General features: G+C 45.3%; 1 protein-coding gene across 1 annotated transcript in view; it reads left to right on the top strand.

The window, feature by feature from the left end:
* The first annotated feature begins 7,390 nt into the window (after positions 1–7,390).
* The window catches only part of naa25 (N(alpha)-acetyltransferase 25, NatB auxiliary subunit), a 31,542-nt gene continuing 22,814 nt past the window's right edge, over positions 7,391–16,118 (top strand). Inside the window, exons 1-5 of the mRNA XM_002940122.5 lie at positions 7,391–7,540; positions 12,367–12,452; positions 12,960–13,098; positions 15,397–15,515; positions 16,038–16,112. Of these exons, the coding sequence (XP_002940168.2) occupies positions 7,483–7,540; positions 12,367–12,452; positions 12,960–13,098; positions 15,397–15,515; positions 16,038–16,112 (477 nt within the window). The 5' untranslated portion in view covers positions 7,391–7,482. The remainder of the gene's footprint in view (positions 7,541–12,366; positions 12,453–12,959; positions 13,099–15,396; positions 15,516–16,037; positions 16,113–16,118) is intronic.

Genomic DNA, 16,118 nt, shown 5'->3' with positions numbered 1-16,118 from the left:
TAACCAATCAGATATGTGCTTTTATGTGCTAACGTGTAGTAGTCTGATAACCATGAATTTATGTTTTGACTTACTGCAGTGCTGTCCAGCTTCTACGGTGCCGAGGGCCGGAATTTCTCTAGCATACATGGTGGAGGGCCGCTAATGGAAGCCAGTTTTGACCACTCCCCCTTTTGAAACCACACCCACTTCAAACCACACCTATTTTATCACAATGGTGGTAGCACAGCAAAATCCCAAATGCTTGGTCCTTACTGTGGGGATATCAACCATCATTCGTATGTGAAAGAATTATGTCATATTAAGATATACCCTTAAATTCCATATGCCTCCTCCTCCCCTGTGGATAGCAGAGCAACCCCCAGTACATAATTACACACCTTAGGGACCATTTAATGGCTATTTCCAACTGCTAACAAACTCCCACAACAACCCCCTGCCAGGTTCACCTCCCACAAGCAGCATAGGGCAAGCAGAGTATGGCACACACAGGCAGCACTCTGCCTGTCCTATGCTGTCTGTGTGTGCCATACTCTGCCTTCCCTATGCTGCCTCTGTGTGCCATACTCTGCCTGCCCTACCCTGCCTGTGTGTGCCATACTCTGCCTGCCCTACCCTGACTGTGTGCCATACTCTGCCTGCCCTACCCTTCCTGTGTGTGCCATACCCTCCCTGACCTATGCTGCCTGTGTGTGCCATACTCTACCTGCCCTATGCTGGCTGTATGTGCCATACTCTGCCTACAGTACCTATGTCTGAGGTGTGAAGAAGTGAACAATGGGAGTGATTACAGTCTGAGCCTGAGGTGTGAACACTGCAGGGGGTGAACAATGCAGGTATTAAAAGGTGTGAAAAACACAGGGGATTACATTTTTAAACAATACAGAGGGATTACAGCCTGAATCTGAGGTGAGAACCATGTAGGGGGGCAGTTAATCTCAGTACTGATACCATTTAATGCTTACTCAAAGGTAAGCCATCAAAGCAGCCAGACAGGTGGGGGGCCACACAGAGGGGGGTCACGGGCCGCCAGTTGGACAGCACTGACTTACTGCATTGGTTGTCTTAGAGCGGTGATCCCCAACCATTGGCTTGGGAGCAACATGTTGCTCACCAACCCCTTGAATGTTGCTCCCACTGACCTCAAAGAATTTTTGACTTGGAGGCAAGTTTTTGAAGCATAAAGACCATAGGTACTGTAAAACAGAGCCTCCTGTTGTCTGCCAGTTCACATTGGCTACTAAATAACCAATCACAGCCCTTATTAGTCACCCCTGAGGGACTTTTTTTTTGCCTGCGTTGCTCCCTGACTTTTTTTTATATTTAAAGGAGAAGGAAAGGTAAAAACTCAGTAAGCTTTATCAGAAAGGTCTATGTAAATACAGCCATAAGCACTCACAGTAATGCTGCACTGACTTCTCTGTCAAAAGAAATACAGGATTTCTTGTCTCCTTTTTTGGGAACATGTTCTTCAGTATCAGACTTCCTCTCTTTTAGGGCTTCGTCAGGTTTGGGGCTTGAGTCTGCTCAGTTCTCTCCTCTCTCCTGCTCCCCCCTCCCATAAGACTGCATAAGAACTCACTGCCCCCTCCCTTAGGAATGTGTGATCTGAGCTTCCAACTGCTATAACTGCAGCAGGAAGCTACCAAGACCAAGCTAAAATGGCAGCTTCTATCAGAGGGAGCTTCTAGGGCTGTTTACTCAGGTATAGCAAAGTTTTCTGCAGAATAAACATATTGTTCTAGGTGGCACTAATGTGGCAAATCTATTGGCAGTAAAATGCCAAAATGACTTTCCTTCTCCTTTAAATGTTGCTCATGGGTAAAAAAGGTTGGGGACCCCTATCTTAGAGTGAGTCTATGTTAAGTTGGCAATACACACAAACACTAGTTAGACAAATATACATTATGCCAGTGCAGCACTGCATTATGCAGTTAGTCATTAATTGGCCTTAGGGTTGCCACCTTTTGTAGAAAAAAATACCAGTTTTCCTGTTATTTTTTTTGTTTGTTTTTGCCCAATAAATAATATTGGCATCAAGCAACATTATTACTATCCAGGAGGCCCCCCTAACTGTCGCTCCTCTCTTTTGTGGATCTGCCAAAGCTCTGTCTAGGCATAGAAATAGGGCAATGGCAGGTGATATTTTAGTTTGGGCAGATTGTCTGTGATTCCAAAAGAAATTTATTAAATCCACTCCCATAAGTGTCCATACATGTCCAGGTGGTCCAGCTGCATAGTCAAAATTGTCCAAAATGCTCAGCCAACCTCTGGTATGTATGTATGTTGCGCCCATAAACAGGAAGATATTTTTCCCTTGTATGGTCACATACTGTAGGAAGATGTATTCCTACTTGACCACTTATTGGCCAAGTTTGGGTCCAAAACTATGCCCTTATCTTAATCGACAGTTGTCTGTCAACCAAGGGCAATAATAGGCTGTCAGAGTCAACAATCTTACTCTATCTAACCAACACAATGCAATGACTGATCTGGGAAAAACAACAGTATCAGACTAATGAGAAATGTGGGTTCTTGTGTACAACCAAGGCCATTAGGGATTGCCACCTGCCCAGTTTAAATTATGCCTGATGCTAATCTTATCAATAGGGAAGAAAGATAAAAATATACAAAGGTTTTGTATTTTCAAGTGTAGCCCACTTTATAAATAGATGTGGCACTACCTGCTGATATATCACTATACTTGGCGCTTTCAGGAGTCCTGAGCCCCGCTTATTATGGGGAACAGCTATTACTTTGTACTTTGGCGTGCCTCCACCCAGGATGAGGATAGAATGAACTATAACTCCCCTCCTGAGACCTTAATATATTGCTCCTTTGTGGGGACTCCCAGCACCTCTGGTACCTTGCCCCCTCCCTGGGGTAGTTGCTTACCAGGCAGGTGGATCCTCCAGGAGAGATACACACACACTGATGTAATGCTGAACAAAGTGTTGTGTTTATTGGCAGAGTGGTAGACAGCTTAGGCACACAGGATACAGAGAATGTCAGGATACCTTCTCTAGGCTTTTGAAGTCCCCCTCTCTTGGGATACCGGCCACACTCCAGCCAAATGACCCTCCCTTTGAGGTTCCCTCCGGTACTCACGCCGGGATACCCTCTCTAGGGCTACCCCCGGTACTCACGCCGAGCAGACACCCCCTGGAGACCTCACCCCGGAAATGTCAACCGGCTATCCCCCAGATTAGGCACACCCCTATTCCTAGCTCTTGTATCCCTGACTCCAGCTATCAGTGCTGGGAGATCTTAATCTCATCTGCCTCCTGGTGGGGCCAAGCTGCCCAGCTAAATACTCCTGTCTACCACTCCTAGAATGGTCTATAACACACATCTAACTCACTAGACCCAGCCTGTCACTGTCCTCTAGCCAGAGGGGTCCCAGGCAGGAAGACCTAAAGGCACATGGCTGCACAGCCTTATATACTGTGTGCACCCTGTGGCCTAACTATGGAACTGCAGGGAAGCTAACTCCCAGTTAACCCTTATAGTGCCAACCACCCAAGGTGTCCCACTACTAAAGTGTTACCCTCCCTGGGGCCTATCCTGGGGGCAACCCACCTAGGGGACCCAATTTCTGGGGAACCCTACATTCTCCCCCTTGACAAAAATATGTCACCTCCTGGCTGACATACCTTTAACCAAAACATATACATTTTATCCACACATTTCTTATACCAAATACTTCTTCCACAGTCCCTCGCGGTGTCTGCGCAGAAACCTGTATCACTAGGGAAGGAAACAGTAAACACAATTTTACCTTTCCCACCACCCCCAAAGTCTTGGTATAAGTCCCAGAGAGTCTTTGTCCCTGTAAGAAATGGCACACATAACTCAGAAATGCTCAGGACAATTATCTCTCAAAATAAAAATAAATTTTTATTAAACTGCTCCGGTACTCCCCCCTCCTCCTTGAGGGAGTCCTTACCCCCGGGTGATCAGCACCTCCTGGGGTCTTCCACCAACGGGTGGGTACTACCTTAACACAGAGTGGCGGCTCCAGCCGGCAGCTGCCAAGCCCTCCTTGGGCTATAACTTGGGGCATCTCCCCTTAACAGATGAACACTCCCCTTTTTGGGAGAAGCGGCAGGCAGTCCAGGCCTCCCCTTGCTTAAACAGACAAGGCAAAATTTTCTTTAAGCACCCCCTTCACACGAGATAGGTGAAGCGCTGCTTGACATCCTCATAAGGGGTATAATACCTGGGATGCGGTTTTTCCACGGTGCGACCACTCTCCAGAGTGTCCTCTATGCTGAAATAGCGGGGCTTGGGATTGTACTTCCCACAACTCTGCACCGCATGTTTAAGAACTGTGCGGCCCCACCACCACTCCTGTTCAGTGGCCCGCACATACTTCCAGGCTTGCCTGCGCTTGGCTCTGTCAGAGCTACTTAGAATATTGAGGGGCATCTTCGTTTTCCTTTGGATCTCCTCCACGACCCACTCTTCCAGCATATGCCCCATCCTCTCGTATACCCACAAGGGGGCATAGGGCATGTAGTAGCCCCACATCATATGCACCCTAAAATTAATCACCCGCTGGATCCTGGACACTGAGCGGAACACTGCTGGGTCTGCCTGTCCAGGCAGCACCCAAAACTGCTTCTCCTCCTGTGGGCTGATTTTAGGAGGTGCCACAAAGCTGGAAGGGGAAGCAAACATAGGGCCCACATCTGCTGTGGCCTCTTCTCCAGAGTCATCACCCCCTGGGGTGTACTCACTAGATGAGTGAATCCCCCCCCTGTGATAGGAAGGTGGTCGCCGGTCAGTTGGGGCATCCCTCAGGGATTGTAAATAGGATGGAGGTGCAAGGACTTCCTCCTGGCCCGTCTCAGAGGGCGCTGGTGATGGGGGCCCCATGAATTCCTCCCACTCCTTGTCCCTAGTGCCTTGGTAGCGGCCCCGCCTGGGTCCCCGCCGGTTCTTCCGGCCCCTGGGGCAGGTAGCCTGGGTAGCATCCCCCCCAGCCAGTACATCGGGCCTAACCCAAGAGTCACTCAGGGTCCCCTGGGTACTCACCGCCTCGGCCGCAGCTTCCACCGCCCAGTCAACAGTGGCGGGAGCGCTGGCCCACTCCGATTCACCCTCTGCACCGGCAGCAGCTTCCTCCGGTTCAGCCTCTGGGTGGATTACCTCTCCCTCCGGTTCGGCCGCCGGATCGGTAGCATCCCCCTCCTGGGTGGAACTAGGGAGGGCAGCGGGACTCCCCCGCGAATCCGCCTCCTCCTCATCACTGAGGGTGATAGCGGCATAGGCCTCCTCCACGGCCTCGATCTCCAGCACCTGCTGGCCTCGGGGACCTGCTCCAAACGGGCCACTCCAGTAAGGCCGGTCACATGTTGCGCATAGGGCCCCAGGATGCTTCATCGATCCAAAGGACTCGGCTTCACAACCGCCACAGAGGGGCACCATCCAGTGCAGAGTGTCATGCACCTTCATTTCTGCGAAGCTGCCGGCCCAGATGTACCGCCGACCGGTGTCCTCCATCCGCACCGCCGGTTTCCTGGATGGTTTAGGTAGGGTTGGGGATCCAGACCCCGATGACACGGGCTTGCTTAGGTTAGGCATGCTGATGGTCCTCTTCCAACGCGCAGCTCCTTCCCTTAGCACAACCACACACGATCTGCTCAAAATGGCCGCGGTGACGTCACCGGCCAAGTCGCGCCCACTCAGTTTGGCGCACTTTTCCAGCCACACGGTTGGCTAGTCGCTCTAAGGGGCGGCTCCAACATTCAGGAATGTTCTGCCTCCTCCCCCTCACGGGGCCTCCCACGGAATTTCCCGGGTCTGTTTGGCGCCACAGGCCTGCAATCTGATTGGCCCAGAGCAACTCCTCTGCTCTTTTGGCGCCAATTATTCCTCATTGGATACAGATTCAGGGTGCCCAAAATTTAATCCAATCGGAGGTCAGGCTTCCCAATTCACACTAGGCCCAAATGCTGTTATGGCCCTTCTGCACTGTACTTGCTGTTCTTTTGCTGCTGTTTCGAAAATCTCAGCAGTGCCTCCAAATGTAGCTCACTTTATAAATAGATGTGGCACTACCTGCTGATATATCACTATACTTGGCGCTTTCAGGAGTCCTGAGCCCCGCTTATTATGGGGAACAGCTATTACTTTGTACTTTGGCGTGCCTCCACCCAGGATGAGGATAGAATGAACTATAACTCCCCTCCTGAGACCTTAATATATTGCTCCTTTGTGGGGACTCCCAGCACCTCTGGTACCTTGCCCCCTCCCTGGGGTAGTTGCTTACCAGGCAGGTGGATCCTCCAGGAGAGATACACACACACTGATGTAATGCTGAACAAAGTGTTGTGTTTATTGGCAGAGTGGTAGACAGCTTAGGCACACAGGATACAGAGAATGTCAGGATACCTTCTCTAGGCTTTTGAAGTCCCCCTCTCTTGGGATACCGGCCACACTCCAGCCAAATGACCCTCCCTTTGAGGTTCCCTCCGGTACTCACGCCGGGATACCCTCTCTAGGGCTACCCCCGGTACTCACGCCGAGCAGACACCCCCTGGAGACCTCACCCCGGAAATGTCAACCGGCTATCCCCCAGATTAGGCACACCCCTATTCCTAGCTCTTGTATCCCTGACTCCAGCTATCAGTGCTGGGAGATCTTAATCTCATCTGCCTCCTGGTGGGGCCAAGCTGCCCAGCTAAATACTCCTGTCTACCACTCCTAGAATGGTCTATAACACACATCTAACTCACTAGACCCAGCCTGTCACTATCCTCTAGCCAGAGGGGTCCCAGGCAGGAAGACCTAAAGGCACATGGCTGCACAGCCTTATATACTGTGTGCACCCTGTGGCCTAACTATGGAACTGCAGGGAAGCTAACTCCCAGTTAACCCTTATAGTGCCAACCACCCAAGGTGTCCCACTACTAAAGTGTTACCCTCCCTGGGGCCTATCCTGGGGGCAACCCACCTAGGGGACCCAATTTCTGGGGAACCCTACACAAGCTTATACATCTGTTCCAAAACCATTGAGTTTACATTAGCCTTTTTTTTACATTTATTTGCTTATTCAAGTAGAAATATTTCGACATATATGTAGAGTGTATTTTATTCACTTATTCAGGCAGCAGTTATACATAGGTGCATATTGTACCTATTTACCAGGTCAGGAAGCCCTTATTACATCTACAGGCATACTACATCTATTTACACGGTCAAGGCTCTTATTTGAACTAGCCGCATATCATTTGAATCCAGACGTATATTATTATCTCTTTACTTAAACATAAAGACCTTAAAGATCTAGATGCATATGGTATTTGATCTACTTAGTCAGCCATTTTTGGGATCTTGCCAGATTTGCCATAAGCCAAGCTGCTAGTGACAACCCTTTGCTGTCACTGAGATGTAGATTGCTGCTTCGCTTAGCTGTCCCTTTAACGCCGCCGTAGGCTTCCTGCCGCGCATGCGTACCTCGCTTCTGCGCTTGTCATCATGGCGGCGCGGGGCCATGTGCAGGATCCTAACGATAGGCGGCTTAGACCCATCTACGGTAGGTTGTTGTTGAGGTGGCCCCTCCGGGAAATGAGAACTGCGGGCTTCTGTGAGGGCGGCTACGTGAGAGTTTCCATAGGGGGCATGGGGGGTTGGAGAGAGCCATGGTTGCTGTCAGGCCTTGATGCTGATCGCCGGCTGGACTGATGTGTATACCTGTATGAATGGAGAGCTCCTTGGCATTTTTGAGGGCATAGCAGGAGAAGCCCCATTCAGATGCCGGTCTGTGCCAGCAGTGCATGGGTTGAATGCAGTAGTGCTGTATGTTTCAACTCTCTTTTCTATGCAGCGGCGCTCCAGGGTCTGCCTGCACTGCTGTATGGGGAATGCCTATAGAATATGTACATTCTTTTAAAGCTTTATTATAGTCTTCAGGTTAGCGCGGCACATCGTGACCAGCAGAAACATGTAGGTGTAATATATTCTCTAGGGAAGGTGCTGCCAAGTCGCACTGCGATCCGCACTTCTCTGTGCCCAGTGGGATGTCTGGCAAGATGTGTGCGGGGCTTTATTACTGGGTTTAACCTCATTGCCTTACTACCAACCTGCACACTGTCTGTTTAGCTCAAATCACTCAGGTATTAGGGGATCTCCTAACGTTTCTGTTATTGATTGTACCATGTAAGGTACAATGGTAATTTGTCCCTGTTTACCTACCTGTGTATTGTGTGCAGCGGGGAAGAAGTGGAGTTGTGATTGGATATATGGTTTTTCCATGGGAGAGGTTAGACCGGTATGTTTATATATGTCAGTTGGTTCCTTTTATTTGGCAAGCATAACCCCCCTGAATGTTCATAACTCCATACCTATGGTGTGCAATGGGGTCCCCTCTCCTGCTGCAAGGTCGTGACAGGAAATCCAAAAATAACCCCACTTACCAAAATAAATAGTGATTGTCTGTTAATCATACAGCAGCCCCTCTGGCATTCGCTGTAATCTACAGATTAGTGGTTGCCAAGGCTCTGCTGTACATGTATGCTTCTTTGCATGCCTGCTACCCAGTGCTGCTACAGAATATGTGTTGGGTGTTCTAGGCTATTGTGCAGGGTGTATGGAAAGGGTTTCCCTTTTGTTTGCTGGGCTGTTGTACATAGTAGGCCCCCGGTAAACTTTAGTAAGATTGTAAGTGTTTCTAGTAGCTATAAATCTGTCAAATTGTGAGTCTACATTTTTTTTCAAGGCTTGCCCCATTTGTTGTTTATTCTGACATTTACGGGGCAGGGACCTCCATCCTCTTGTGTCTTTGACTCTTAACTTATTGCAACTGTTACTGTATCTTGTATTTATTTGTATTTTTATACTTTGTATTTATCTATTATCTTATTAACCCCCTGTTTGTATTAATGTATTCTACTGTACAGCGCTGCGTACATAAGTAGCGCTTTATAAATAAAAATATACATACATTTCAGGGTGAAGACACACGGAGCTACTAGTAGCAGCTACTTGTCATGACAATGCTGATCACTTAATGATAACTGTCCCTACGTGTGTTTTAGCAGAGGCAATTCTTAGGCTAATGCCAGACGAGGCATAGGGTGGATATTTTCGGCAAGCGGAAAGTCGCTTGCTAAAAATTCCGCCCTACACCTCCTACATGTGCCTGCACCGAATGAATGGAATACGAAAATATCCACCCTACGCCTCGTCTGGCATTAGCCTTAGTATTGTGTATGGCAGGGTATTTTCTGGCGTTTAGTAGCCATGACGAGTAGCTGCTACTAAGTAGCTCTGTGTGTCTTCACCATAAACCTCTGTTTAGTGGCTATATAAACTTAGCGGCCAGTTAGTGTTTTTTAATAATCCAAAGGTTAGATAATTCAAAGAAAACTGAGCCCCAAATTCATATTTGCATGTTGTTCTGCTGTTTTCAACAGTTAATTTTAAGGTAATATTCCCTTTAATCAGGCAAACTAGACATCCTGCCTTTTTTAAAAAAAAATAAAATCTTGTGTAGTGGAACTCCTTTTAGGCCTTATCCCCTTTTGTCTGCGTTGTGATAAGTTTGACCATATGGCCTCTTATCATGTCTTTATTTAGAGCCAAGCTGTTGTGAGTAATGGGCTATTCCCTGGTGGTGACAATTGTATTCTTGCTATGCTCTCTAGCTGCATTAAAGGAACAGTAACACCAAAAAATGAAAGCTTTAAAGTAATAAAAATATAATGCACTGTTGCCCTGCACTGGTAAAACTGGTGTATTTGCTACAGTAACACTACTATAATTTATATAATAAGCTGCTGTGTAGCCATGGGGGCAGCCATTCAAGCTGGAAAAAAGGAGAAAAGGCACAGGTTACATAGCAGATAACAGACAAGTTCTGTAGAATACAATAGTGTTTTATCTGTTATCTGCTATGTGCCTGTGCCTTTTCTCCATTGAATGGCTGCTTCAATGGCTACATAGCAGCTTATTTATATAAATTATAGTAGACTTTCTGAAGTAAACACATAACTTTTACCAGTGCAGGGCAGCAGCACATTATATTTTAGTTACTTTTATACACTTTCATTTTTTGGTGTTACTGTTCCTTTAAGGTATGAGTAAGGGTATGAGTGAGGGTAAGGGTCTGGTTGAGCTGATTTGATGTGTGTTTACAGCTGATCTATAGTATTGTCACTGTGACATTTTGTAGCATCAATGGAAGTACAAAAGTCAGATGAAGATAAGTGGCTCTTGTTTTATTTGTCTTCATGTGATGGGTACAGCAGAAATCATTTGTTATTTTGCAGTAGAAGTTATGTCTAATGTAGTCACTATTCCTTGCAGTGCAAACATTTCATACATGTTGTGTTGTTTTGTGTATGAAGCTCTATCATTTTCTCAAACGCTTTACAGGTTGTTGTGGGACTCCATAAAAACCTTACAGCAAACAGATGGTTAGAGGGCCCTGCTTTTAAGTGATTATAATCTTTCACAGGATTTGCAGTTTTGTATTCACGTCTGTGAATCATTGGTGTTCTCTAGGCTGTGATAAGGGATCCTTATGATAGAAAAACTTTTAGATCAATAAAATATTTTAAATATATATATATATATATCTTGAAGTCCTTTGCCGTAATGTATGCAAAAAGGGTCTGTATTAACACTACATTATATAAGTGGTACACGCAGGGACACATTTGTTACAATACAATGATTTCCTGTGTATATGAAGTTGCATTTGTCCCTGCATTGATGTTCAGTGTACAGTAGATATCTAACTTGTATATTTTCTGTCTCAAGACAGTAGTATAAATTCTTTTTTTTATAATGACCGATATAAAATGTAGCAAGCACCAGTTGTGACTTAAATGTTTAGGCAGATATTCAGGTGGTATACGCATCTACAGTGTGGCCTATAGTGCTAGACTCAGCACTCTATCTGACTGTTATGTCAAGCTGGGCCTTTGTGGAAATAATTCTGTTCATGTCTTCTTATTTTAAGCAAACATTAACCTGCCTAAAATCTGTAAAAGTGCAATTGGTTATATGGTTCTGTGGCTTTGCAGGCTCTACAACTTTAACAGTACATTGACTAAAATTTTAAAATATTTTCTATAAATCAATGCTGCACTCTCATGTTTACTAAAGTTTGATGTGTTAATGTTGTCTTGTGGTAAGTGGCATTTATTGCACACGTGTAGCAGTTAGTTTTAGTGTTACTTATTGTGACTTGCAAGCTTTTTGGTTATTTTTTATGTAAACTGTATAAACTATAAATCTAGCAGATTTTTTTTTTGTTGCCAGTGTCCACACTACTAAACAGTTTATATTGAATAGTATTTATTAGCAATTTATAAATGTATTATTTAATTTAATTATGGCCAGTGAAGTAATATCAGGGATCAATTATTTTAACATTATATTATTCTATATAGTAAATCACGAATAATACATTTATAAGTATGATTCTTCCCCAGTGCACTCACTAATTTTCAATTCTCAAAAAAAAAAGTTAACTTAATGCCACTCACCAGGTGGTCATAAAAATTGGCGACAAATTTTGTCTGTATGTGGCAACAGTTCTGGCAATAATCCTGTTGGTAAGCTTTTGCGAAACAACTTACGTAGCAAGAATGTGATAAAAAGCAATAATATGTTTGCCAGGAAATTAGCAGTGACAGAATTGCTCACACTTTAGTAAGGCTGATGTCCCACGGAGAAATTAAGTTGCCCATGATAGATCTTTGCTGCCACGGGCGAATAATGTCTCTAAAATGCCTTTCCACACAACTTTGGAAAACTGACACAATGCTTAGCCGATTCCTTTTGTTGCCGGTGGAAAGGCATATCGGAGAGATTAGTCGACTGGCAGCAGAGATCTAACGCGAGTAACTACATTTCTCCATAGGACATTAGCCTTAGTGGAAGTCATCATCGCTAACTCTCGCACCTTATTAAATGGATATCCTTGTTTGCTGTTCATGGCGCTGCATATGGTACAATAGATAGTCTGTGGTAGTCAACACCTTTTCTGTTATCAAGGGAGGGGAACAAGAGAAAAATATTTAATGACCACCCTGGAATTTTGTTCTCTACCCATAGACTACATCTCCATAGACTTCCTTTTATGATGTATTTGCAATGGTAATGTGAGGCCAAGCACTTATCTTTTATTTTGTCTGTCTCAAATTTTCCAAGAAAAGCAGTGATTATAAAACCTGGCAGACACATCCATTCATTGTGTCTTTTAGATCATTTAGGTAATTTAGATAATGTTCCCTTTTTAATTAGTCTGTGCTATCCTGTACACAAGATGCGGAGTGGAGATGCAGGCTTCTGTGTTTAACTGGGCCTCTGATTTACTTTAGGAAGTTTATATATTGTTTTGCTTTTATTTAGATTATCTTGACAATGGGAACAACAAGATGGCGATCCAGCAGGCTGAGAAACTGCTCAAAAAGCACAAAGATCTGCACTGTGCCAAGGTAGAATTACTACGTTGAGGGACCACTTGTGGCTGAAGAAAATTTTTTTAGTGGGAACCTAAAATAGCAAGAAAATTGACGTCTGAATCTTATCTTTTAACCATATGTTGGGTGTGTCTCTGTATCTTTGCCTTAATTGTGGTATATGCCTGCATAAAATCAGAGAAACTTTATTTATATATTTACTCACATTTATTAATTATTAAATTATATTTTATATCAAATCTTAAAGCTGGTTGGCAAGGACCAGAAGCATTGTTTTGAACAAAATGTAAGGCTAATATGGCTGATAGTTGTCATAGCAGCATATGTAATAATTAGGAGAAGATTTAAGGGGAAACTTGCACCAATTGCAACTAAGTAGTGGTAAACGCAGGTGTTAGAGGTGTAATTACACGTTTTCATCACATGACCGACACACTCCAGGACTTCATATTGCAGTGAAAAATCAAACTTTTTGTCAACGTGATTTTGTGAGGTATTGCATTTCCAAGTGTTGTTTTTCAGGTCCTTAAGGCAATTGGGCTGCAAAGGACTGGGAAACAGGAGGAAGCATTTATTCTGGCTCAGGAGGTAGCAGCCCTAGAGCCCACTGATGATAACTCTCTGCAAGCACTCACCATCCTCTACAGGGAAATGCACCGGCGTAAGCACATACTGTTATAGCTATTTGACTGCTGTACCTTATCACTCTATTATTGAAGTGATTAGCAGCTTAAAGGAGAAGGAAAGGCTAAGTCACTTGGGGGTGCCAAAATGTTAGGCACCCCCAAGTGACTTCCATGACCTACCTTGTACCCCGGGCTGGTGCCCCTGTTAGGAGAAAACAGCACCAGCCCGGGGCACCTGTAGACACTGCTTCCTCCTTCCTTTGCGCGCTGCTGGCGAAATCTGTGGGCTGGCGCATGCGCAGTAGAGTGAAAAGCCGACTTTAATGTTTAAGTTCGGCTTTTCACTCTACTGCGCATACGCGCGCAAGCGAGGAGGCAGGAGGAAGCGCCAGCAGCTACCCCGGGCTGGTGCTGTTCCCTCCGTACGGGGCACCAGCCCGGGGTACAAGGTAGGCGTTCTAAGTCACTTGGGGGTGCCTAACATTTTGGCACCCCCAAGTGACTTAGCCTTTCCTTCTCCTTTAATACATCTTTCCACCTGTGTTTTTTAGGCAGGTGGAGAAAATCTGATCTGCTCCTATATGCTCCTGTGTGTAGCTGCACTGATAGGTACAGCGTTGGCTTGAGTGTAGCTACACGGAGTGGAGATGGGCGTGAAAATGCATGCTTTTGTGGATTTCTCTCTGTGTAGCTGCACTTAATGCCAGTGCCTTGCCTGTCAGTGCAGCTACACACAGGAGCATATAGAAAGTGGAGAGAAGCAGACTGTATGCCCAGTGTGCCTTTACTTATCAGGGTGTATTTATTAACATTGAAGACAAACATCACCAGTGATGTTGCCCATAGTTGTTTTCTAACTTGTAGGTGTTTGTTCAAATCTGATCTTTTGAGTGGTTGCTATGGGCAGCATCACTGGTGATGTCTCCAATGTTAATAAATATGTCTTTAGTTGTATCTGGGCTGACTCCCTCTCTGGCTTCATCAACAGCAGATGGTTATGTGTATATTGTGTACATTCCTTTGGTCATTAACCTAACAAAGGACAAATGCTAAGCCTTAAAGGACATATAAAGCCTATATGTATATAAGTTGGGCACATCTCCCCCAGCCAAGTGGCATAATTTGTACTGCATATATCCCCTCTGTTCGCCAGCACCATCACATTTTCCTAAAACAAATAACAGCTTTCACCTAGTGGCCATTTTCCCTCTGACACATCAGTTACATTTAAATCTGCAAACAGCATACATGCACAAAGAAATTCTTTTGATAAAGTGTTCTGCTTTGAGCACTGTAAGGGTGAAGACACACTGAGCTACTAGTAGCAGCTGCTTTTTTAGGGCTCTGGTACACGGGGAGATTAGTCGCCCGCGGCAAAACTCCCTGCTCGCGGGCGACTAATCTCCCCGAGTTGCCTTCCCTCTGCCATCCCACCGGCGAACATGTAAGTCGCCGGCGGGATGGCAGACGCGGCGGCGCGATTTCGGGAAATCGCCGAAAAAGACTCGCGAGTCTTTTTCGGCGATTTGCGCGAAATCGCGCCGCCGCGTCTGCCATCCCGCCGGCGACTTACATGTTCGCCGGTGGGATGGCAGAGGGAAGGCAACTCGGGGAGATTAGTCGCCCGCGAGCAGGGAGTTTTGCCGCGGGCGACTAATCTCCCCGTGTACCAGAGCCCTTAGGCTACTAAACTCCAGAAAATACCCTGCTATAGATAATAATGACTCTGCTAAAACACAGAGAGACAATTATCAGTAAATGATCAGGATTGTCTGTTTTAGTAGCCATGACAAGCAGCTGCTACTAGTAGCTCTGTGTGTCTTCAATCTAATGGTTAAGCTGTGCTCAGGAAAGGAGGTTAGGAGAAAAAATAGCAGTTTCTATGGAAACCAGCAGTGCCGTCTCTTCATTGGCTGCTAGACTGAAGGGCATGTTTAGTAAACTCACATGAGAAGACCTGAGCTTGCCCACTAGCCAACAGCCAAAGTAAATTCCCAAGATAGGGGGCTGAGTGAGTTACAGGAGGAGAAGGAAATCTCTTCAGCCGTACTATTTATTTTTAAACAACCAGAGAGGCAGGTATTGAAAGATATCAAAGAGGCTGGTCACTGATTAAATTATTGTGTGTGGGGTTTACATGTCCTGTAACTGGAAATGTGTCCACTGTTCTGCTGCAACCATGGAATTGGGATGCCAAAGAGGAGATTTTTATATAATTTAATATGGCTTTAGGTGGTAAATGTCCTATATAACAACAGATTAAAAGTCACCCTTTTTTAGGTTTTTGCATGTGTTGGTGCAAACCTTGCTTATCAGTGTTCTTTGTTTTGTAGCTGAACTAGTCACTAAACTGTATGAGGCGGCTGTAAAAAAGATCCCCACTAGTGAAGAATATCATTCCCATCTGTTCATGGCCTATGCTAGAGTGGGAGAATACAAGAAAATGCAGCAGGTATGCACAATATAAGTCTGCCTTGCTTTATACTTGGGTGTCATTATTGAATAAGAAATAGGCAGGCAAGGCAGTGACATACTACTTTGTCTATCCGGTGGGCATGCTCGACTCTACTTTATAGAGGTATGGTTAACTGAATACCCCAATTAACGGTGAATTCTAGACCATGATAGTGATACAAAGATCACTATTATAATGGGGAAAATTTTACACAGCGTGAACCAGGCACGTATAAATGCCTGTAAATTAAATATTTGGGTTTATTAGCCACCCAAGAGCATAGACAAAAAGGAGAGTTGTTTATACCTAATGGTGTACTGTGCGTGAACCTGATCCGAGAATCCAAGGTGTAGGGAAAGGCATGGCATTTATATTATGCCGATTCTGCTGTGGCTTTTCCACATAGGCTGGCAACAGCTTGCCTAGACAGACGTTTGGAGTTCAGGCAGTACAGTGTTTGGCATGGGAGAGGTTATGCATACAATGACATGTTTAAATCTTGATGCTTCTTTATTTCAGGCAGGCATGGCACTTTATAAAATAGTTCCCAAAAATCCTTATTATTTTTGGTCAGTGATGAGCCTAATAATGCAGGTAAGG

The sequence above is a fragment of the Xenopus tropicalis genome, chromosome 1, assembly GCF_000004195.4.
Source record: "Xenopus tropicalis strain Nigerian chromosome 1, UCB_Xtro_10.0, whole genome shotgun sequence".
In the NCBI taxonomy this organism is placed as follows: Eukaryota; Metazoa; Chordata; class Amphibia; order Anura; family Pipidae; genus Xenopus; species Xenopus tropicalis.
This window is presented reverse-complemented; position numbering and strand designations above follow the sequence as displayed.